Source organism: Vicugna pacos, chromosome 17 (assembly GCF_048564905.1).
Source record: "Vicugna pacos chromosome 17, VicPac4, whole genome shotgun sequence".
NCBI classification, from domain to species: Eukaryota; Metazoa; Chordata; class Mammalia; order Artiodactyla; family Camelidae; genus Vicugna; species Vicugna pacos.
The window spans coordinates 45,582,219-45,605,667 of NC_133003.1; the positions used below are offsets into that span (position 1 = coordinate 45,582,219).

A 23,449-nucleotide genomic window follows, 5' to 3' on the forward strand; every position below is an offset into this window, starting at 1 on the left:
AAATCCCATAATTTGTTCTGCAGGCCTTGACTTATCATTTCCTGACAGCATTTTTACCTGTTATCTTGAAATAGCACCTACATTGTTCTGGTTTGGAGGAAACTTTAAGCCTCAGCTTTGACAAGGTAGGAGGAACCGGAGGAGAGATGGCACTCTTCTGTCTTCTGTTGCCAGGGTCCTGACTTGCTTGCTTTCAGGAGCCTTAATTCAATATCATGTTATGCCATTCGGAGCTTGTCGACCTTAAATAAATACCTGTTCCCCACTGCCCCAGTGACCTCGCTCTAGTAATTTAATATTGGTTTCTCTCTTTCTGAAATAAAATAATGGGTGACTGTGATGGGGTTGACCTTGGTGTTGCTTCGGGAACACGGTAACGTCCGTGGTGAATCACGGTGCTAGAGACCAAAGCATAGAATGTGATTTCTTCCTTAGAAATTCAGAACTGTCCTTAACACATCCTGTAAGGGGAAAGAGCAGCAGGTACTTACATTATCAGAGTTGTTGAATGCTGAAAAGATAACACATTTAAGATAGCTTTTTAAAAATCCAGACTTATTGCCACAGAGATACGAAGATGTTTTGAAGAAGGGGCACGTGTGAGTATTGTAGGAGTTGTGTTCCAAAATACACATGAGTAAGGAAAGGGGGGGAAAATGATATGGTGCCTAAATCTCACCCCTCAAAGATAAGCTTGGTTTGTTTCTATTTGGTGTGTGCCGTACTTTGCCACCCCCTAGCTTTATTCCTTTATCTCTATGTTTTAAAGTGTCATTGAGGGCATGCTGTCTCACCTGTCTTTCTTTCAGCTGCTTTTCCCCCAACTTAATATGTCATGAATACATAGGTATCTCTGTGGCTATTTTTAATGGTCCCTTGGTTACTCCATGGTATGATGGTACTGTAATTTTTGATAGTCTGTCCCTATGAGAGTGGGAGGTATTCATGATCCTGACAGTTTTTGCTATTCTGAAAGAAAAAAATAGTGGCTATGACCTTGTGCACATGCCAGATTGTCTTCTTAGGAGAATCTCCTAGAAATGGAATTGTTAAGTCACAGTTACGGCCATTGAAAAACTTTTCCAGCATTATTGCCTGATTATTCTTCAGAAAGATGGTATGAGATCGCTGTCTTACCCTGTGGGCTCATCCTTAGACTATACTTGAGAGATTTAACAGACCATTTTTTCCAAGGATGGAAGCAGCCTTGGTCAGCGGGCCCAGGAACCGTCCATACCTTACTTCCTTTTTATCAACCTTTTGCCTCACCTGTTGAACTAAAAATCATGATGGATGTTTCTTTCTAACTTGGACCAATTTGACAGTACCTTGTGTCAATTATTAATAAAACGGGGGGGCGAAAAATGTGGTTTTGTGGAGAGTTACCTCAGGACTGATGTGGGAACTTAAATGAACACCTAGATAGTTAGTATTCATGCACTTAGTAAAAGGTGAAATGGATGGGAGCGTTTTCTCCTTAAACAGAGGGTGCTTACAGGAAACATGAATTCTTAGAATGGTCCATCGCCTAATGCACAGAATGTTTATTCAATAATTGATCATCATTAAACCTTTAACAGAGCTTCAGATGCGATAGTTCATATTCTCAGATATTCATTCTTCAGTTTTGTACTTTCTGTTCTAATTTAACCTTTTGTATGTTTTTAGACTAATGCCCTTTCATCTTTAGAGCTGCTGGTATTTAGTCAGTCTCAAATATAGAATATGTGCCTTCTTGGTGACTAATCTGACATTGCCTTTTAGACATGCCAGTGACCATTGTATTACCATTTTTATACTTAATCTGATCGTAGATAGGAGCATAATAGTTTAGATTAATATTTCTTACATTGAAGCCACTGGAAATTCTTGAGAGTAAGAGGGATGGCCTTGAGAATTTTCCCTCTTAAACAGGAGCCTTGTATCACATACCTCCAAGCAGAACGACTTTATAACTCTGTCAAGGTGAATACTTTCAGTGTGATGTTTTGAGCAGAGAAAACCTGATTTGTATGTTGGAAAAATGTTGTTTTATTTTACTGAATCCATTCATTTTTCCCCCTAGCCTTTGACATTTTTTTCTTTCTTGAATTTCCTGTCCTTATTAGCTGAGAACTGCTTAGCAAAAAGAATAAATGGCTCTCTCCAGTGTATAAACCTTCCTTCCAAGTGATTGCAGTCCAGTGTTTCGATTGAAGAAGAAACACTGCAGGAGAACTACATAGAACCTGTGGGGACAGGAGAGCTGTCTGGAGAGGGTGCAGCTCAGGCATGAACACAGGGAGAAGGGAGGTGGGAGGAGGCCGAGGGAGAGTGTTTACGGAGCCGGGAGAGAGAGGGTGGGGAACTGTGCCCAGGCAGTTTGGATGCCAAGGATTGCCATGGTGTCTGCACTGGTATTATTTCTGGATGTGTCTTGAACCCAATGGGTATTATCTTTCTGTAACTGAGGATAGCAGACTGGTAACTAATTCCAGAAGAGAAAGAGGGGAGCCTCTGAATAGACCATTGTTTTCAAGGGTTGAGACAGATGCGGTAAACTCAGAGTCATCTACGCAAACACAAGCATCCTTCCCCTCCTGTAATGAGCTTTCTTTTTGGTTTAGCGTGGCTTCCTGCAGCTTATTTTTCTCAAAAGATGTGCCTTCCTAAAAATACCTACACTCCGGGTGGAGGTGGGGCAGATGCTGAATTTGAAGGGAACGGAAAGATTCTTCACCCAGCCAACTTCGTTCGCCTTTTGAAATTCTCATCATTAGAGTATTTCTTAGTTGTGAAAACTTACGTATAATAATAATAGCATTTATTGAATGCCTGTTCTGTAGCTGGTACACGCTTTCTCCAGTCTCTGAGACAGCCCTAAAAGACTTGTCCTCATTTTGTGGATGAGAATGCTGAGCGAGCCTTGGTGATGTTAAGTGGCCTGGCCAAGATGATAAAGCTGGTCTGTGGTGGGACCAAGACCAAGTCAAGAGGGTCCTGTGGAAATGCAGACATGCTACCTGGAAAAGAAGCCCAGTAACCCACTGGCACTTGGTAGCATCTTGCCTCAAGGAAAAGGGAGACTCCAGGAAGAGAACTATGAAAACAGTTCCGAAGTCCACCGTTGGTCATCACGCTCTGATCCCCCAGTGGATTAGATACTGAATTTCTTCCTTGTTATTTTACTTCTGTTTTACTCAGTCTGGGTTTGGGGGACAGAGTTTGGAACAGCAGTTTAATTGCCTAGGATGAAACTAGTCCCCTTTAGTGTTGTTGTAATATGCTGACAGCACTTGCAGACTTACACAGGTAAACGAATAGAAAATAACTGTGCAGGTGGGAAGCCTAGGCAGGCCCTCGGTTCATCGTTACCGAGTACCCTATCCTGCCAGAGTTAGGCTGGTAATATCTCCAGCCTCATTTGTGACTGCATAAATCTGGAGTTAACCCAAATATGGGTTTGAGGATTATCTCTGTTACTTAATAGATGTATGATTTTGTAAAAATAACATTATTAAGCAAAATTTAAAATAAGTATAGTAGTAGAAAAAATAGTGTAACAAACCTCTTTTGTACTTGTCATTCAACTGGCAAATGCAATGTCAACTAAACTTTTTCACCTCTGAATCTGTTTCTTCTTTATTAAATTGGGATAATGAGGCACTGTGATGAAAATTAAGTAAATTATAATTAATATGTAACAATAGTAACTAACACTCATGCTACAATGATGCAGTGCTATGCCATGTGATTTTTATGTGGTGAAGGTATTATTTTTGTATCCATTTTACAAAAGGGGAAACTGAGGCTTATAGCTGCTAAATAGCAGATTCCAGGTCACAAAAGCAGCATTTTAATTCAGTTTTATTTTACTTAAAAACATTAAAAGAAGACCTTTACAAATAAAAAAGAAAGGAGTATTTAAATTTTCTTCCAACCTTGCTCTATTTTCTTTAAAAAATTTGTCAGATTTTAACTTAGTCTTACCCTAAGCAGATGCCCAGCAATTCCTTAGAGAAAAAAACATCGTATAAAAACCAGAAAGGCCAGCAAAGAAAGGCCTAGTGTGTTGGATTCTTGAACTCCTTGCTCATTTCTCTTCGCCTCAGGGCATAAGTAGGTATTTGCTTAATTTCTGTGGTTCTTGTATGAACCGGCTGCGTTGGTTTTTTGTCGCTGCAGAGAAATATGACCCATTGTTTCCTCTTTGTGACCGATCTTCCTTCTCCATGTACAGCACGCTGCAGACTTGGAGAAGAAGCAAAACGAGACAGAAAACCGGAAACTGCTGGGGACCGTCATCCAGTATGGCAACGTGATCCAGGTAGGTCATCGCCACTGTTCTGTGGTGCAGCTGGAGCGCTGCAATGAATGAAACGAAAAACAAACACATGAAACCTGGTTTTGACACACAAGACTCCATGGAGACAGCTGGTTTATTGCACAAGGTCTAGCGTTTTTTATGTGGGCTGGACTTTCAAGCTTTCGGTTGGCTCTCTCTGAGCGAGAGTCCACTTCTCTCCTCTGCGGCTGATAATTTAAAATCTGTCCCAGTTTTTTAGATGGGAGGTTCCCTATCTGAAGAGGAGCCTGTTTGTTGCAATTTTGCTTAACTTGCTTTGCTTGAAAGTTCTTTGTATTTGGTGAAAATTGTCTTCCCTGTAATTTGTATCTGCTGGTTGGAGAGCTGGTCACCAGAGGTGGTAAGAGCAATTCTGTACCTTCAGATAGAACATTTGATGGTAGGTCCCATTTCTTACCTTCAGGTTGTGAGATTTGCTTGTTTATCTCTGGTGCCTTTAAATTTGACGGGAGGATAAAACACAATCTAAGAAACAAGTTACCACAGATTTTGTTCAAAAAATCCACCTGCATCTATTCTTAGAAAACAGTGTGTGAGGAAGTCCAGTGCCAAATGTGGCCTTTCTTGTTATATCCATTTACCAAATTGTTTGACCCAGACACAAAAGGTAGCATCTACCCACTTTTGAGGACCTGACCTATTGGGTTATCTTTCTTCATTAGTTCCCATTTTGGAAAGATTTGGCTTCTTTACTAATATTAATATTAATGCTACAAATTACAAAGGAACTCCTTCCCATTTTGATTCCTGTTAGGTATCGGGCAGGAATTCTTGTCATGCCTCAGTTTGATCATCAGCAAAATGGGAATAATAATGGTATCTGCTTCCTAGGATGTATGAGAGGTACCTGTCACAGAGTAAGCTCTGAATACATATTACCTAATATTTCTTATTCTCCCAAGCCCGGATCTTGGGATCTACCCGTAGGTAATGTTGGTTTATAAGCCAACTGTGTCCAGCACATGGACAGGTGCATGGAGGATCAGGGGCCACTCATCAGGGTAACAACAAAGGCTTGTGTGTCATGGCCAGGAAATGTTGGGCTCACAGATCAGACAAGTTACACCAATGGAAGATCTGTGGATGTCCTAGGAAGTGTTTTAGAAATTGTATCTGTTAACATATGAAAAAGAGAATATTGACATTTAGCAATGACCTCCCATACTGGTCTTACCATTTCTCCAGGGATTGGGCGGTCTTCCATACTCCCTTCTGTCCTCTCTTACAGCCTGTTGCGTTGGGAAGCCTTGATCAGCTCTTCCTGGTCTAGACTTACTATGAGACGTTTCCCATAGATCTTTGGTGTTTCCATCCCCTCCATTTACCATTACCCAAGAATTAAGAATAAAGTGTTTAGAAATTCAAGGTGGACGTTGCTAGCAGCCATGTTTTTCCAAATGAATTGACAGTGCCCTAATGGCATCACCCATTAAATTGAACTGTTTCTTGCGCTCACGGTGTCCTTCCTTAGCTCCACCTTTGTGTCAGGTGTATTCGGATGACAGTTCCGTAGTCCCTTTTACATGCAGTGAGCCCCTTCCTGCTAACAGATGGTGGAGTGCTGTTCTTAGTTGATGGTGAACTTGACCTGAGTGAATATCTTGCCCAGGGTGATGCTGGGGGAAAAAATGTCTTCTTCCGCTCTGTCTCTCCTTCTCCTCCTTTTGCTCTTCCTTCTTTTCTAATTATTCCCTGCCTTAGGCACTTTGGTGGCTCTCTAACTTCACAGGCGGCTCTGCGGTGGAAGGAGTGTTTGATACATATTTTCTATGACTGAGAGAGAAGTGGTAGCGATTCAGAGATGTGCCGACACTCACCTTACTCTCTTGGTGGTTTCAGCTCTTGCATTTGAAAAGTAATAAGTACCTAACTGTGAACAAGAGGCTTCCCGCCCTGCTGGAGAAGAATGCCATGCGGGTGACGTTGGACGAGGCTGGAAATGAAGGGTCCTGGTTCTACATTCAGCCATTCTACAAGCTGCGGTCCATCGGAGACAGTGTAAGCGCAGGTTCCCGGCCTGGGGGGTGCTCCCGGCCGTGCCTCTACCCCTCGCTGTGTGCTCGAGGCAGCTAGGAGAATTGTGAAGTTGGAGCCAGGGGCTTACCATATATGAGCAGAAGGGAATCACTATGGAAACCAGTGTTTGGGAAACAGGGAAATTTGGAGAGAAGTGTGACCTAAATACAGTAGCTCTGTTTTTCCTACTGGGCTTCTGAAAAAATCATATGGGCAGCCCATTACCTCAGTAACCTGACCACGAAAACAGCTGTCATAAATTAATGTCTGGGGCAGTCTCCCTGGTCTTCTAGATCAGGAGTGGAATAGAAATGCTCCTCTACGTAGGAAATAAAGTTGGGAAAGAAGGGTGGAAAAGAAGTAGATAAAGCAAGGAACAAGAGTGGATTTTAGGGTTATCCCCAGTTGTTGTCTTGTCTGTAACCCTGCAGGCTCTCAGTCTCATTTCAGTGACCGCAGCTGGTCCTGAGCTGGCTCCCCTCCGCAGGGGTCATTAAGATATAAAGCCTCAGAAATCCTTTCCAGGGCGACCTAGAACAGTTCTGATACCTATTAGCTGCAGGAGTAGGTCATTATGTGAGCATACACTTAACAATTTCAATATGTTTAAATGCTCTCAGCGGTATTTCCAACCTTGTTAAGATTCTGAAATAGTTGTTTTCTACCAAAAAAGAAATAGGTGTTTAAATAGCCTGAAACTTTGTCAAAATGCTCAACTAGCCTTAACCTGAGACTGGATTTTGCCATTGTTCAATGTTAAGTACACAAGCTTTGGGCATTTTAAATAAGTGTTAGGTTTTATGTTTGTGTTTGTATTATAGGATATGCAATATACCTGAACTACCCAGTACCAGAGCACCCCCCGCCCCAGCTGGGTACAGTAAATATTGATCATGAACTGAAAATAGAAGAACAAGTCCAGGAAAGCTTAGATTTCACCTTAAAGTATCAGACTTTTTTTTTTTTTGAGGCATTTAACTTACATTCATTTGGAGTTAGAGAAATTTAACTGTGCACGTTCCCCAAATGTGTCAAACTGAGAATAGATGGATTTTACATCTTAGGAAACTGTCATTTCTGTTCTTCCTTCTACTCCCGTAATAAAAGACGGGGTTTTGAATTTCATTTTCAAGAAGTCTTTTGCTTTCCTGTTCTTTAAGCTTACTTGTTTAGCTATGTCTTAGTTGAGAAAGTAAGATGGACTTGAATAGTCATCCTTGGAGAACAGGGTTTTTCATGAGACAGATGTTCATCCACTTGTGGGCCAAGAGATCCATTAGTGGCTTGTGATTATCATTTTAAAGTGGAATAGAATGGACAGTATCAAGCTGTGTTAATCATAATGGGGGTGAGATTGTTTTAGGGGGTAATTTTATTTTAGATAAAGATAGGTCTTTATATATACATGCATATGCATATATACATACACATGCATTTACATATAGACCTATACTCATACGCACATAAGTATGGCTGTATGTATGACTGAGTCATAATAGAAAGTGTATTAATGTGACTTGTCAAAGTGTCACAGTCATTGCTTTAGAAATAAAAACTTACAGCTTTATTCTTTCAAAGATGAAAACTTACTTCAGACAGTATTCTGTTTCTCCTCCTAAAATTTAGTTAGAGTTTACTTACACAAGTGCCTTCACTGAATCCGAGATAGGATTTTTAATTCCTTCTCTGGACTGACTTTGAAAACATCTTTGGGTAATCAGTGACAGTTGTGGGCGAAAGATTACCCTTAGGCTGTAAACATCACCCCCTCCTGCTCAGGGTCAGGCTTTGGAAAACGTCCTTTATCCTTGTACCTGCCGGAGGCTGAGCCTTCTGCCACACGGGCCCCTCTGGCTCCTGCCAGGACTAGCCCCTGGTCCGTCTGTCGTCCCAGCCCGTTTTGTGTAAAGCTCTATTTTTCCTTTCCTCTCCAGGTGGTCATAGGTGACAAGGTTGTTCTGAACCCCGTCAATGCCGGCCAGCCCCTCCATGCCAGCAGCCACCAGCTGGTGGATAACCCCGGCTGCAATGAGGTGAGGGAAATCAAGTTACGGTTTGTGGGTGGGCATGTGCTGCGGGACCAGGCCTTCCTGGGGCCAGAGCATGTGCATGTTAAAAGTGACTTCGGTAGTGACTTGGGGCAGTGTACCCATTCTGCAGGTGAGGAAACCAAGGCCCGGAGCCAGGCTTACCACATGAGGTTGTGCAGGCCTGTTCAGTGGCTGGGGGCTGACAGTCACCTCGGTGCTCAGTTTACTAATCTTTGTATCACTGGGGGATTGTTTTATAATTTGTTAAACCGGAGAAGGGTCCCTTTTACCAAATTTTACTAACTTGTCTCCCTAAGGACAGTGCCTTTTGCCAATTCATAAGGAGGGTGGCTACACCACCAGCCACCAGCAACCCTGTGAGGGTGATATCTTGCTTTTGGCAATATACCTACTTAACCTCGAAATTGGCAATTATGGGACCACAAGGACATTAACTTGATTGTGACATAAATATTTGCCTAATGGTTGAGGACACAAACTCTGGAGGCAGAGAAAGATGGATTCAAATCCCAAATCTCCCATACCCTACCTCTTTGACTGTAGGTTCTTAGCCAGTTTCCCTGTGCATCAGTTTTCCTACCTCTGAAATGGGCATAATGGTCATTGCTGTTTTTTAGGATGTTGCTGAGGATTAAATGTATTAGTGAGTGTTAGTACTTAGCACAGTGCCTGGCATGTATGTAGTGTACAAACAGTGCCTTCTGCTGTTAGTGATCACCATTTTAAAACGTGTACATTGGCCTCTTTTTTTGCCTTTGTAGCTCATTCCGTTTCGCGAGTCCTTTTTTTCATGGGGCCTTTACTTTCTGGCTATAGAAAAAAAGACTTGGGGGGAATAAAAACAAGGTATCATTCCAGGAGGGCAGGAAGCTTGGTTCTTTTAGCCACAGGTGGAGCAGACGTAGTGACTTTACCAAACATTTCTAACAGTCATTGAATTTGCAGGTCCCGTGAGCTTAGTGGTGTCAGTCTTGAGGCTTTGGGGGCTGAAACACACCTTGCTTCTTGGGCAGAAATGAGGCATTTGAGGGCTGGAAGACGCTGTTGTTGTGAGGGATATGTGAAAAAAAGTAACTCAAAATTTGTTTTCCAGGTCAATTCTGTCAACTGCAATACAAGCTGGAAAATAGTCCTTTTCATGAAATGGAGTGATAACAAAGATGACATATTAAAGGGGGTAAGTTTGGTACTTGACTGGCTGGGAGCTCTTGGCTCTCTTCAGTTCTCTCTTTAAACTCGTTCTCCTTCGTTCCACCGTGTGTTGACTCTCAGGGTAAACTCGTTCTCCTTCGTTCCACCGTGTGTTGACTCTCAGGGTGACGTGGTGAGGCTGTTCCATGCCGAGCAGGAGAAGTTTCTCACCTGTGATGAGCACAGGAAGAAGCAGCACGTCTTCCTGAGAACCACCGGCCGGCAGTCAGCCACGTCCGCCACCAGTTCCAAAGCCCTGTGGGAGGTGGAGGTAAGGGGTGGGGTGGGGGCGGCAGGGGGAGAGGACTTGGGGCTTATGGGAATAAGCCACATCCAGGTGCTTAAACCCACCTTGTTCCAGCAATGGGCTGGGATGACTCAGACACGAGTGCATCACGCCATGTCCGAAGGATGCTAGGTGTTCTTGTGGCGGGAGATGATACCTCCTTTGGAAGCAAACGCCCGACTGAAATTGGAAATTCCTCTCTCTGGGCCATCTAAGCATCTCCTCCTTCTGGTTTTTCCTTTTCCCTTGCTCATTGATCTGTCACAGCAGTATGTCATCAGGTGCCTCACCCCACCTGATCCACCCCTGGTAACTGGATGGTGAAGGGGACGAGAGGCACATTCCCTGTCCACGAGTGGCTGAGATGAGGGAGGGGGAGCTTGAGGCTGGGCGAGGGGTTAAGGAAGACTTCCTGAAGGAGCTGGCTCCTGAGCTGGTACTGACAGGATGATCTATGTTTCAGAAGGAAGAGGTAAAGGGAGAAGGTCACCTCACGTAAGACACTGGCCTGCATTTGGAAATGGGAGGCAACTTTGGGTTAGATCTCAGGAACCCAGTTTGGTGGGGACCAGAGGATAGAAGTGGGGAATAAAACAGAAACTGTTTAGGAGACCAGAGCCTGACGGGCAGTGTTTCCAGGCTGCAGGGAGCTGGGACTTAATTCATTAGCCAAAAAAGCATTTCAGATGTCAGAATCCTACACAAGTCACTGTGACTGACTTGAGAACCTTAAAAGCAAGTACCATATCTTATTCACTCACAAGTTGATGGAAATGAATTAAACATGTGACAGCCTTTTGGGGCGAGTGTTTGAGGTATGTACTTCTAAAACTTTAGGTACTTAACTCAGAAGTTCCCTTCAGAACATATTTTTTTCTCCTGACAATAAACAGCTAATTTTTACTCCCTAAAAAATTCTTTCTGCCAGTTTTCCCTCTGAATATTCTAGGAAAACAGTGAATGTGGCCCTTTTTTATTTTCTTCTTGAAGATTTTTTTTTTTGAAACTTGTGCTCCTTCAAAATAAGGAAGACACACTGCGTGTTTTATATTTGTCATCGTGACTTAGGTTTACGTTCTGCATCTTGAGCTTATTGCCAGTTTTACACAGTGTCATGTCTTTTTACACGGGATGGAGGAAGCTCACAATAGTATACGGGTGACCCGTGAACAACGCAGGGGTTGCGGGCACTGACCACCCCACCCCCGTATGTTTAACTCACAGTTGGCCCTTCGTATGCGTGGTTCCTCTGTATCTGTGGATTCAACGAATCACGCAGCCCTGTAGTACTTAATACTGGAAAAATCTGCTTGTAAGTGGACCCCCCACCTTTCAAACCCATGTGGCTCAAGGGTCACCTGTACTTGTTTCTCCCCTGCTGTCCTTTGTGGTGTCACCCTCTTGCATTTGACTTCCACATGTGTTATAAACCCCACAGTGCATTTTTATTTATTTTTGCCTTGTTTAAGGAGACACTTGTATTTAAAAAATATGGAAAAATGGGAGGACAGGAGTCCTGTATCCACCTAGTTATCATCTCCAGCTCTTCACTCCTTGGTGTAGATTTGGGTTTGCATCTGGACTCATTTTCCTTCAGCCTGAAGAACTTGCTTATCGTTTCTTGTAGTGCAGGTCTGCCCCCGACCAACTTTCTCAGCCCTCATTTGAAGATGAGAAAATATCTTCAAATCGACCTGTGTAAATATCTTTATTTCACTTTCATTAAAAAAAATCAGTTTATTTTCCTTTTTTAAAATAATGGCTTCATTGAGATACAGTGCATACAGCACACAATTCACAAATTTAAAGTGTGCAATTCTCATTTTTTTTTTTTACTAGATCCAAAGGAAACCCTTGACCCAGAGCAGTCCCACCTCATTTCTTGCCCCCTTACCAGCTCTGGTAACTGCAAATTCATTTTCTGTCTCTGTAGCTTTGCCCATGTTGGACATTTCACATAAACGGCATCCTACAATAGGTGGCCCTTTGTCTCTGGCTTCCTTTACCTAGCATCCAGTTTTCAAAGTTCATCCTTATTGCCGCACGTGTCTGTACTTCTTTTTATTGTCTGATAATATTCCATTGTATGGATACACCAGATTTTATTATTCATTGGCATTTGGATTGTTTGTGCTTTTTGGCTGTTAGAAATAATGCTGGTGTGAACATGCATGTACCAGTTTCTGTGAGGACATAGGTTTTCAGTCCTCCTGGGACTGGAATTGTGGGGCACATGGTGACTCTGTGTTTAAGCTTTGAGGAGATGCCAGACTGTCTTAAAGAACGGCTGCATTATTACATGTTTCCACCTGCAATGTATTAAAGGTACTGATTTCTCCATGTGGCCTTCATTTATGAAAGATATTCTTGTTGAATATAGAAGTTGGTAGATAGTTTTTTGTTTTCATACTCGGAAGATGTTCATCCATCGTCCTCTTGCGTGCACTGTTTTCGAATGTGAATTCAGTGGTTTTCTTTGTTCCTGTATGTCGTGCCTCTGTTTTTCCCTAGCTGCTTATAAGGATTTTTCTTTTCATTTCTGATTTACATTAACCTAACCCTGCTGTGTCTTGATGTGTTTTGATGAGCGTGTGTGTGTGTGTTTATCCTACTTGGAATTTATTGGATTTCTTGAAATCTGTAGGTAGTTATCAAAGTGGAAAAATTGAGGGTCACAATTGCTCCCATGTTTTTCCAGCCCCCCTTACCCCAACCCACGTAGGCATACTGGATCATTTGATACTGTCTGACAGGTGGCTGAGTGCCTGGGCCACATCTTCCTGGGTCTTGCCTGCCCACCGCTTTGTGATGGTCTGCTGAAAATTGCGATGCTCCGTTGCTGAGTTTCTGGGTTCTGTTGCCCTCCTTTGAGAGTGTTGAGTTTTGGCTTTTAAGACAAAGTTACCTGTAGATCATTTTGATCCACTGGAAGCTTGTTCTAAAGCTTCACTGGATCAAGTGTATTGAGCTTTCTTTTTAGGGCTGGAGTAGACCTTCTAGTAAGGTGTTACCCTTTTGACATGTATACAGAAATGCCCCAGGGCTCCAGCGAGTCTCTCCCTTGGCTTATTAGAATCGGAACACCTTCCTTCTAGCCCTGTGTCAACTCCCGAGTTGTTGAGAGGATGGCCTCCCTCTCATTTTTCATTTGGCCTTGTGGAGTCTCGCCTTACACATGTGCCGCTGTGTATTCAGCCAAAGACTCAGGAAGGCCCCTGTGCAGATCTCTGGAGCTTTTTTCCCCACGTAGCTTTGTGTTCTGCCCTGACAAATTCCAACCACCTCAGTCTCCTTAACTTCTGGCCTGTCTCCTCAAGTCTATGAGACTGGTGTCCTCTGCTTGAACTCGCCTTCCTGACCCTACTGTCCAGAGAGGACCTCCCAGCAGAAAGCTGGAACAGTCCTGGAGCTCACCTTCTCTGTCTTTCCTCAGAGAATATCTCAGTTGTGCCCACCTGTTGTCCAGCATCTGAACTCAGTTGTTTTGTATGATTTGTTCAGTTTTCTCGTTGTCTATGCTAAGTTCATATATTTTGTATAGTGTCTAATTATTGATGGCGGCCAACTACCAGCACCAGTTACTGCATTATGAGCAGAGGCAAAAGGTACGTTTCTCTTTATGGTAAATTGGCCCCGGCTCTGCAAGTACCAAGGTTCAGAGCACAGGGTCGTGGTTGTGTCACAGTGCATGAGGATGCGTGAAGACGGCCGTGACAGTTCTCCAGGCGATTCTTGGTTATCAGTTTGCCTTTTGTGGATGAATTCCAGAATCTTAACTTCTTCGTTATGATGAAGGCAAATAATCTGAAAACAGCTGAGTTTTATAATGTATTACAGCCATCTCATATTGATTAGGGGACTCTGTTTCTTCTTTGGAGAAACGTTACTTTGCGTTAGATATGACACTTGCAGTGGGTTTTATTGGAAAATAATGATTTTTTTTTCAGCTAATAAATATCACTCCTGACCTACAACTTCTGTGTGGTATCTCAGATTCAGGGTCATACTTATATGGACTGACATTCCTTCCTCTTCTGTTGATCGTCCCTCTTCTTGCAGGTGGTCCAACACGACCCGTGTCGGGGTGGAGCAGGATATTGGAACAGCCTCTTCCGTTTCAAGCATCTTGCTACAGGGCACTACTTAGCAGCAGAGGTAAGTAGCAGCCCGGGTTTTTCTCTTGCGAGGGTGGTGCACTCCCCTTTCCTCACTTGGCTGTAGCCATTGAGTAGTCAGAGGCTCAGGGTAATGTTCAGTCACCTGGCTTTTCCTTCTGCTTGTCTGTTTCCTTCTGCCTCACTTCCCTGCTGGTAGACACAAGAGTCAAAAATGATTTCACACATTTCAGTACTTGATGGGGGTTTTGATCAAGATGTGGGGAGAAAGTCAGTAGAAAATAATGCTGTCATGGGATGGGAATGTAATGTATAGCACGGTGACTAATACAGTTAATAATACTGTATTGTGTACAGTTGGCCCTTGAACGACTTGGGTTTGAGTTGCACAGGTCCACTTGCATGTGTGTATTTTCCATTCATAACTACAGCACCACTCAGTCAGGGGCTGGTTGAATCCGAGGATGGAGAGGAACTGAGGATGTGTTGGAACCACAGATTTACACATTAATTCCCCCACTGTTCAAGGGTCAACGGTATTTGAAAGTTGCTAAGAGAATAGAGCTTTAAAAAAAAAAAAAAGAAAAGAGTGCTAATCGGGGTTTCGGGATTATCTTTCCACTTTGCTGTGCATACTACTCTCCCCGCATCTTATTTACCATCCCCGAGCCTAACATAAATGACCATAGCTCAGCTGTAGCGAAGCGTGCTCTGGGAAGCTGGAAGTCTTAAGACACATGAAGAATTAGATGATTTTATAAAGCCTGGTTACTCAGAGCATTAGTGGAATAGACAGGGTCTTTTACTTGCAGGAATGTCAAAAATCAAGGAAATGTACTTTATCGCTAAAGGGTTTTTGAGGAAAGCGAAGACTCGATGCTGAAGGATGAAATGAAGTTCCCTTTTAATTTTTGCACTAAATTAAGGAGCCATCTTACTGTGAGACAGATGTTGAGTTTTACGCTGACCTGCTGGCAGATGTACGATGCATATTCATAGCAGATTCTACTTGTACATCAAAGGACACCTCCCGGCGTCTGGTGCCACTGCTGAGATTGCTCAGAGATTTCCAAGGTGCTGCGTGGGCGTCAGTTCTGCTTCTGCAGCTGACCCTGAGGAAATCTGAATCTCAATGTGCCAACAGCCCTGCGATGCCTAACACTTGTATGAACATCATCAGATTTTGAAATATTGAAGAGCTGAAGACCAAGACTAAGTTGAGATTTAAAATGGAGCCATAGCAAATTATGGACCCAGTTAACCAGCCGTGAGAAACGTTGATTCCATGGTTTGCGGAAGATCAGTGGTGGTTGCGTTATCTGTTCCGTTCTGGGGTGAACGTAGCTCTTGCTGGAAGTCAAACATTTTTTAAATTCCGAACTAGAAATAAGCAGGATTATCAATGACTGGCGACTGATGTTTTATTTATTTCAGGCTTTTAACTGTTGCTTTGCTAGTGGATTCTTTGTGTTCCTCTGTCTACACTTGAGAGCCGTCTATCAGTGACTGGTAGATTGTTCCGTGTGTGTTGTACTCGGTGTGTGACGTGTTGTTGTTGTTGTGGCATGCTGGTTTTGTGAACGGAGGGAAGGGACAAGTTCTTAGCTGTCCAAAGATGTTCGCAGGCCTTGAAGTCTCCTGCAAGTGGGGCCGAGTCCTTGAGAAACCAATGGATGTTTTAATTTCCTTAATGATTCTTTTCCATCAGGTAGACCCTGACTTTGAGGAAGAATGCCTGGAGTTTCAGCCCTCAGTAAGTATGGGCAAGAGCCTTCTTGTCTTCATCTGGTAGGGTGAGGCTGTATGATCTGGAACCCTATGTAGGAAATGGCCCCTGTGGTCACTCAAGGGGAAGGGAAAACCTTATGCTGCCTTAAAAGAGAGTCTTGTTCTGAGCTTCCCATGAGGCCGGTCATATCCCCTAGTGTCCTGATTGTTCCAAGAGACTGTCAGTCCTGATGCTTTTCCTGTGTGCTTAGTCAAGAGGTCTCTCCATCGCTAAGTTGCATAAGTTCAAGGTACCTCTTGGAATGCTGCTAAGCTGGCGACAGCGATGGCCCCTGCCGAAGTCAGTCTTTTACAAACCAGTGCCCTTTTGCTGTTGACCTGAATCTGTGACTCACTCAGGTTTTTCAAGGAATGAGTGTGTAACGTGGATGCAGTCATGTAGACGGTGGAAGTACCGCACGAGGCGTGACCTCTGATTAGACCCTCAGTTGTTTAACCATCTGTCCTTGCTTTCTGCAGAGTCAGAAATAGGTTTTATAATGTGGTTTGGAATTTTCATGCCAACTGGATCTTTCTTTGGAGGCCAGATTGCCAATTAGTGCTGATACGGAGGCACTGGGGGGTTCTGGTGTCCACGGTTACGGGTTGAAGAGGGCAGTGGTTGTGTTACAGGGAACTGATGGGTGTAAGCCAACCAGTTCTCTTGTGGAGAGCTTCGTTCTGGTCTCGGGCTAATGGAACAAACAAAAACCCAAAGCACTGCTGCTCTAACTGATGTTGTGTGTCCATGTGATCATCTCAATGGTGAACATGGTAGTCGTGTTGAGGTATTATTTTTAGTAAAATTTTGAAAAAATTGGACTTCAGGCACACTAATGAAAGGCGTTGAAATGGGTAGAGATTATACAGAATGTAATTGTCTTTGAAAGTGTTGCGAGTTCTGCAGTAGCCATGACCCTGGCTGCTGGCTGTGTCTGGGGAGGATGCTAGCTTTGGAAGAAACACAGAGGAGTTTGAGCCGAGGGCGTCGCGCGCTTAGCTCCTGGACTTGCTGGGGGAGCTCGTCTCCTCTTTGCGGCTCCTTGAGGGAGCACCAGCAGGTCCTGTTCCTTCCTTTCATTCTCCTCACTCTCACTGCGGGAGCTCCGTTCGAAAACTGACTTTCTGCCGTTACAGTGGCTTGGAAAACACTGACCTGGTCCCACTTTCCCGAGTGTGAGGAAAAGAATCTGTGCACATCATCCCTGCGAGTCTTCATTGGTGATTGTTTGAACACTTACACTGGAAGGGGCCCTAGTTCTCACGAGACAGTTCTTCCTTGCACATTTTCTATTCTGAGAGGCAGGACTGTCTTTGTGGAACTCGCATCCATTGGTCTTGGTGCTGCCCTCCGAGGTAGCAGAGTCAGTCTCCCCTCTGAGATGACTTTGAAGGAGGACCGTGGCTTCATTCAGTAGGAGCTGATGTCTGAGCGAACCTTGGGCTCTGGGGAGTGGGACTGCTCTCCTGGCCTGGGGATGTGTGAGGGAAAGACGGGCATTTGTAATGTAGGAGGAAGAATGTAGTGAGAGAGAAGGGCGAGAGAGAGAGACAGACATGAGTTTAAATAACAGACCCACCGCTTAGGAGCTGTGTGACTCTGGACAAGTTACCTTCCCTCTCCAAGCCTCAGTTCCCTCATCTGTAGAGGTCAGCGATAAGCTCATAACAACAAAGCGCGATGCCGTGCAGATGGAGTGCCTGGCCCTTGGCCAGCGCTTAGTAAATGGCATATTTGTAAGTTGCAAAGGCTGATGAGCAGTTTCAGTGCCTTTATATCCACCAGCTGATCTGGGCGGCAGAGCAGGTGTACAAAGGAACTAGGGCAGGTCTTTTCATCTCTGTTGGACAGGTGAGAAAGCAGAGAGTGGCCCTAATTGGCCACATGCCTCAGGGTCTCTGAGAATGGAGTCATCTTTCTACTCTTTCGTGTTTCTCCCACCCAGGGTGGGGGTATGTGCCAGCCGGCTTGGCTGCAGGTCTGGGCTGCACTGCTCTGGCTCCTCAGGACGTTGCCTGGGTGGTGGTCCTCGTGTGGAGGTGGGCTGTGTGCCGGGGCTCCCCCTACACCCACGACGCCAGAAGCGCAGCTCCTGCCTCTCGGGGAAAGGTGTTAGCCTCGGCGGGTCCTGCACGCTTCACTCGTGGCTGGGAAAGTCAGGAGTTTGGGAGAGGAAGCCTCTCGCTCTGCTCTGCTCATTGGCGTGTGTTTCCCTGAGACTGGCTCCCAGTGCTTGTGGTCTTGCCTGGGGCCCCCTCGCCTTTGTTGCTCTCGTCCTGCTAAATTCAGCAGCCCCTTTGAGACACAGGCTCGACGCCAGAGGGAAGGAGAGAAAGGACACTCCGAGCCCAGCTCTGGGCTGACGGCCTTTTGCACGTGTGTCCTCCTCTCACTTGCTAGGATAGCACATGCCGACTGCACACGGAGGGAGTGCCAGGACGCCTTTCTCAGTCACAGTCCGGGTGCAGTGGGCTCGGTGCACCTGTCATTTTTCTTTGGACATCTGGCAGGTCTGCAGTTCCACTGCCAGCCTGTAGCTGAGAACCAGGTCAGGGTTTATTTTGAAAGTGGTGTGTGGAACACTTCGCAGGTAACAGGAGTTAGAAGAGGACGAATTCTGTTCCCAGTGCTGTCTCCTGAGACGAGTTCCTAGAGATGTTCTGGTGTTCTCGGGTGGATTCTTACATTCCTGTAGGCAGAGTAACAACCTACCCACAGGAGCTGTGGTCGGGTAGGGGGACGAGGTGTTGGAGGAGGGAGTGTGAGGGCAGGAAGACAGAGGTTTTGGGTATTGAAAGAATTATTTGTATTTTCCTTTTCTTTCTTATCTTTTGTTTTCTTTTTCTTTTCTTTCTCTCTCTCTCTCTCTCTTTTTCCTTCCCTTCCCTTCAACAGAAGTTGGGGCTGTTGATGAGCTGAAAAAGCAGACTATCGCCTGCCACCCTGGAACTCAGGCCCCGTTGAAGGAAATCCTCTCTCGCTCTCTCCTTTGCCTGTTAGATTTGGTTTCCTTTTCTCCATTCCATTTGGAAAGGAGGCAGGGCCTTAGCCTAAGCAAAGCAAGATGGAGACCAGGAAATTGTGGTTTTCCTAGTGCAGGCAGGTGGTTATTGTCATCTTGCAAGGATGTTAAACTTCAGAAATAATCCAGTGTGAAATCACAGCGCTGAGAGCAACCTCGCAAAGCTTATCAGGCAGGCACGAGGCTGAGCACGCTGCTTGCGTCTCCTTGGGCAGGTGGCCTTTGGAGACCAGAGTGTGTTGTTACAGTTTGTCAGGGAAGCTTTCGTCCTTGTCATCGGCCTTCGCTGTCAGATTCTCTTCAGTCTCAGTGAGATCCCTCACGTAGCAGGAGAGGCCCTTTCCCCCTGACCTGTGGGCAGCCCTCCTTGATTAATGATGAATATTTTTTTTCAGGGCTAGTCTGACTTCTCAAACGTTTCTCTTGGCCACACGGGGGTAGCTGCTTACGAACACTTGGATTCAGGTCTATGTCACGTGATGCTTTCTCCTGGAAGGTAGCTGTGTCACATTATCACGAGCTGGCTTGGCTGTAGGTTAACTCAGTGACGCGTAACCAAGTCCACAGGATTCGTTTTCTCGAAGGGCTCCTGCCCTCTGCCAGCCACTGCACGTGGACGTGTCGCTCGCGCGCTCTTCCCGCGGACAGCTATCGCTGCAGCCCCGTGTCGTTTAAGTATCTTTATTCCAACACGAGGAGGTAGAGCGTAAATATTCTTGGCAATATTCTTCCACGACTGCTCTGAAACGGTGGTGCTTTCCTGCCAACTGCTGCCGGTCACTGTTCTCCCCTGTTCCTGTGGAGCGTGCGGTGATGGTAGTGAGGGGAGGGCGCGGTGTGCAGAGCCCTTGACTTGATGGCTTTCCTCCCCAGGTGGACCCGGATCAGGACGCCTCCCGAAGCAGGTTGCGGAACCCCCAAGAGAAGATGGTGTACTCCCTGGTCTCGGTGCCCGAAGGCAATGACATCTCCTCCATTTTTGAGCTAGACCCCACCACCCTCCGTGGAGGCGACAGCCTTGTCCCCAGGTATGGTTCCAACATGGCTTAGCCCAGTGAGGCAGGGTTGAGATGTGCAGCCTGGCTGGGTTTCCTGGAATCTAAAACATCACTGCCTTTCTGAAAGCTTTTGTACAGGATTTGGTAAAGGATATGTTCTGGCTGCCCATTGAAATGGCATCTGATTTTTTGTTTGTTTGTTTTTTAACGGCTCATCAGTTACAAGTTCTCAGTAGCTGGGTAAGAAGTGCGTGTTTAGGTAAACAAGCCAAATTGTAAGTTTAAGTAGCTCAATATTTCTTGTTTCCTTGACTCCCTTCCTCCTTCCCAAACCTGAGAGATCTCCTGGTCAATTGAATAAACAATTGGAAGGAAATTCCAGAAGATGGAACATTGAAATCGCCTCAATGCACAGTAAATTTTATTAAACATATTGAGAAATCAGACTAGTCTTCTTTGGCTATTTTATTAAATCTAACTCAGTTTCGTTGCATAAGAATGCATTTCTGGGGGAAATAACTGCACTATAAATGGGACAAATCCTCATTCTTAACAAAATCAACAAAAACACTAATAGTGGCTGATGCTTGCTGAGTGCTGACTGCATGCCATTTATAATGCTAAATACTTGTGTTACATGCTTTCATCTTCATCAAAGCCCCTGTGAGAGAGGTATTACTATTGGCCCCTTCTTATAGATATGGAAACTGAGGCTCAGAGAATTGGAACAACTTGCCACGAGTCAGTGAGCCCCATTGCAGAGCCCCAAACCTTAAATGTTGAAGGCAGATGGGGTTGTTGTGGCGGCTCTGACTCTTCAGCACAGTGAGGGTTAGCGCAAGTCTCACCGGCATTGGCAGCTTCCATCCACAGCCCCTCTCTCTCAGGGTTACTTTGTGTGTGTCGTTGCCGCTGACCTGCTCCCCAGAGCCAGGCTGTGAAAGTGGTAATGCAGCTTGGGTGCTGTCAGAATTAGAGGAGAATGCTCTCCTGTGCTGGGTCCTCTTCCTGTCTCTCTCCGAACAATCAGCGTAGGCAGTGTCCATATTTACTGCTGTGCATTCCCACCAGCCGTATGGGAGGGTTCCAGTTTCCCTGCCTTCTCCCCGTGGCTGGTGGGTATCTGTCTGTTTTAACTTCAGCCATCCTAGGAAGTGTGCAGTGGTGTCTCGTTGTGGCTTTGACTTGCCTTTCTCTGACGTCTAATGATGTTGATCATGCTAGCCATTTGTAGAGTGAATTTGGAGACATAACTATTCAGACCATTTGCTCATTTTTTTGCCCATTTGAAAAACTGAGTTACGTGTCTTTTTATTGTTGAGTTTTAAGTGTTCTTTTGTGCTACATACAAACCCCTTATCAGATAGGATTTGCAAATACTTTCTCCCATTCTGTAGACTTCTTCACTTTCTTGATGGTGTCTTTTGATCCACAGAAGTTTTTAACTTTGTTAAGATCCAGTTTATCTTTTTTTTTTTCTTGGCTATACTTTTGGTTTCCTAAGAAATGACTGCCAAATCCGAGGTCACAGAGGTGGATGCCAATGCTTTCTTATAGTTTGTGCCCTTTCCACTTAGGTCTTTGATCAGTTTTGAGGTCATTTTTAAAAATACGGTTTGAAGTAGGGTACATGGCTTTTTTAAACTGCCCTTTCTCCTTGACCACCTGCTTCTTACCTAGACAGGGATAGGGTCTGTAGAGTCCAACTGTGTTTCAGTTTAAGTGCTTTTCCATACATTGTGTCCTCTCTTCTGGAAGTTCTTTGATGGATTTTTTTTTTAAGCTCCCAGAAGGCAAGGGAATGACGTTTATTTATATGTGAAGTGTTTTAGTTTGTAAGGGATAACAAAGAATGAAACAATGTGATGTGAAATATCCATCAGAAGGAACCTCATGGCATTCCCTTCGCAAAGAGAGGAATGAGGGGCCAGTTGCCCTATCCCCTGAGGGGTTAGAAATTGCCATGATCCAGTGAGGAAGGGAAGTTTGAGCTTCTAGGTCAGCTTGCCAAGCGACTTTGGTTGGTTATCCACCCCTGCTTCTGTATCCCCTTGATTTGTGACTGTTTCTCTGTTGGAAAACTTTCTTTGTGGGCAGTTGCCCATAGACAGACTGTTCATAAACTCATAAACAAGAGGAGCCTCGTGTGCACCCTGGAAAAGGTTGTCTGGCGTGGCCTACCAGTGGGTTCATTGCTAGTTATGATCTTGGACCTGGTGTCAGCTTTTTAAATTTTTATCTGTTCTTGCCCTTGGCCGCTTACCTCACAGCCAGAAAGGAACAGGGCCTCTTCCTTGTTAATTCAGTGGAGTCATAGAAAAATCTTAGGAGGAGTACACTCATTTCCCTCCATCTTAAAGTTGTGCTAAATTTGGCTTCTTTGAAGATGAGAAAGTCAGGGGGTAGATAAATGGAAGTACTTAAAATGTTACCAATAAAGAACTTTTCGTGATAGTTACTCTTTGAAAGAACCCTTCCTAGCCAAAATGAAAGGAATAGTGGCAAATCCTTGTTATAATAAACAAGATAATAAAATTGCAGTCTATGTAAATTAGATGCATTAAATGAGCACTGGCTCTTTTGCAGGTGTCCTTATCATGACTTCTGAGTTAAGGACTGGGAATGGGACTTAAGGAGAATAGACAGAATGCCCTGGGTTTTAAATGAACTTCGACATAGAGCTGTGTAGAACATAATCAGTCATCCACTTAAAAAGTAAGCGCCAACTTTGGTTATACTTTGAAAATAGGGAAATGAATCCAAGTTGCTCAGAAGAAAAAAATGTAAATCTCTGTCAAATTTCAAGTTCACGTGGTTTAGTTTATATTCATGCTATTCAAGGTAAATATCACTTGTAATGTTCCAGACAGAGTGAAGGAAGGCAGAGGCTCTACTGAAGAGATGTTCCTGGTTTGCTGTGTCTCCCGTCTGCCTGTTTCCGATGAACTTGGGATACTGTTGTTTTGAATTCCTCTTAATGCAAATGACTTCCATGTTCCCCTTTCTGCCCTGGTCCTACTGGTGTTTAAAGTTCCAACTCAAGTTTTCTGTAACAAAAATATTCCCTGACTCTCTGAAGCCTCCTGGGTCTCCTCCTCTAAAAGTCCTGCAGGACTTAACCTTGACTGTCTCCCATCTTAATGCTTTTTAATGTATGTCTCCTGTTACTTACCACTGCTTGGCATTCATTCATCTCCTCTAACTAATGTGTTGGTAGATTCCTTAAGTGCATAAATTATGTCATTATTCCAACTACTTTTTTAAAAGAAAGGCAAATATGAGAAAATTGTAAAATGATCCGTGCTCACTGTAAAAAAACAACAACAAAAATGTTTTAAAATCTCATGAAGAGCAAAGAAGCAAGCAAAAATCACGTAAAATATAACCATTCAGAGATAACTGCAGTTACCATTTTGGTTTTCTATAGTTTCAGGCACGTCTCTGGGCACACACTTGTATGTAATTTATCATAAATGAACCATAAGCTATTTTTAACTTTTTTTTCCCACTGAGCAGTATGTCCTGTTCATACTCCAGAGTAAATGAATATTGATTGTAGTCATTTTAAAGAACTATGTACTCTGGCATAGATTACTATAATTAACTAGTCCATTATTGAGATACTGGGTTGTTTGCAATGTTCTACTGTCATAAACA

General features: G+C 44.2%; 1 protein-coding gene across 1 annotated transcript in view; it reads left to right on the forward strand.

Annotated features, from left to right (window-relative positions):
• Positions 1–23,449, forward strand: part of ITPR1 (inositol 1,4,5-trisphosphate receptor type 1) — a 298,229-nt gene that overhangs the window by 114,392 nt on the left and 160,388 nt on the right. The window contains exons 6-13 of the mRNA XM_072941751.1: positions 4,220–4,306; positions 6,185–6,343; positions 8,296–8,394; positions 9,506–9,589; positions 9,728–9,874; positions 13,949–14,044; positions 15,713–15,757; positions 19,668–19,822. Of these exons, the coding sequence (XP_072797852.1) occupies positions 4,220–4,306; positions 6,185–6,343; positions 8,296–8,394; positions 9,506–9,589; positions 9,728–9,874; positions 13,949–14,044; positions 15,713–15,757; positions 19,668–19,822 (872 nt within the window). The remainder of the gene's footprint in view (positions 1–4,219; positions 4,307–6,184; positions 6,344–8,295; positions 8,395–9,505; positions 9,590–9,727; positions 9,875–13,948; positions 14,045–15,712; positions 15,758–19,667; positions 19,823–23,449) is intronic.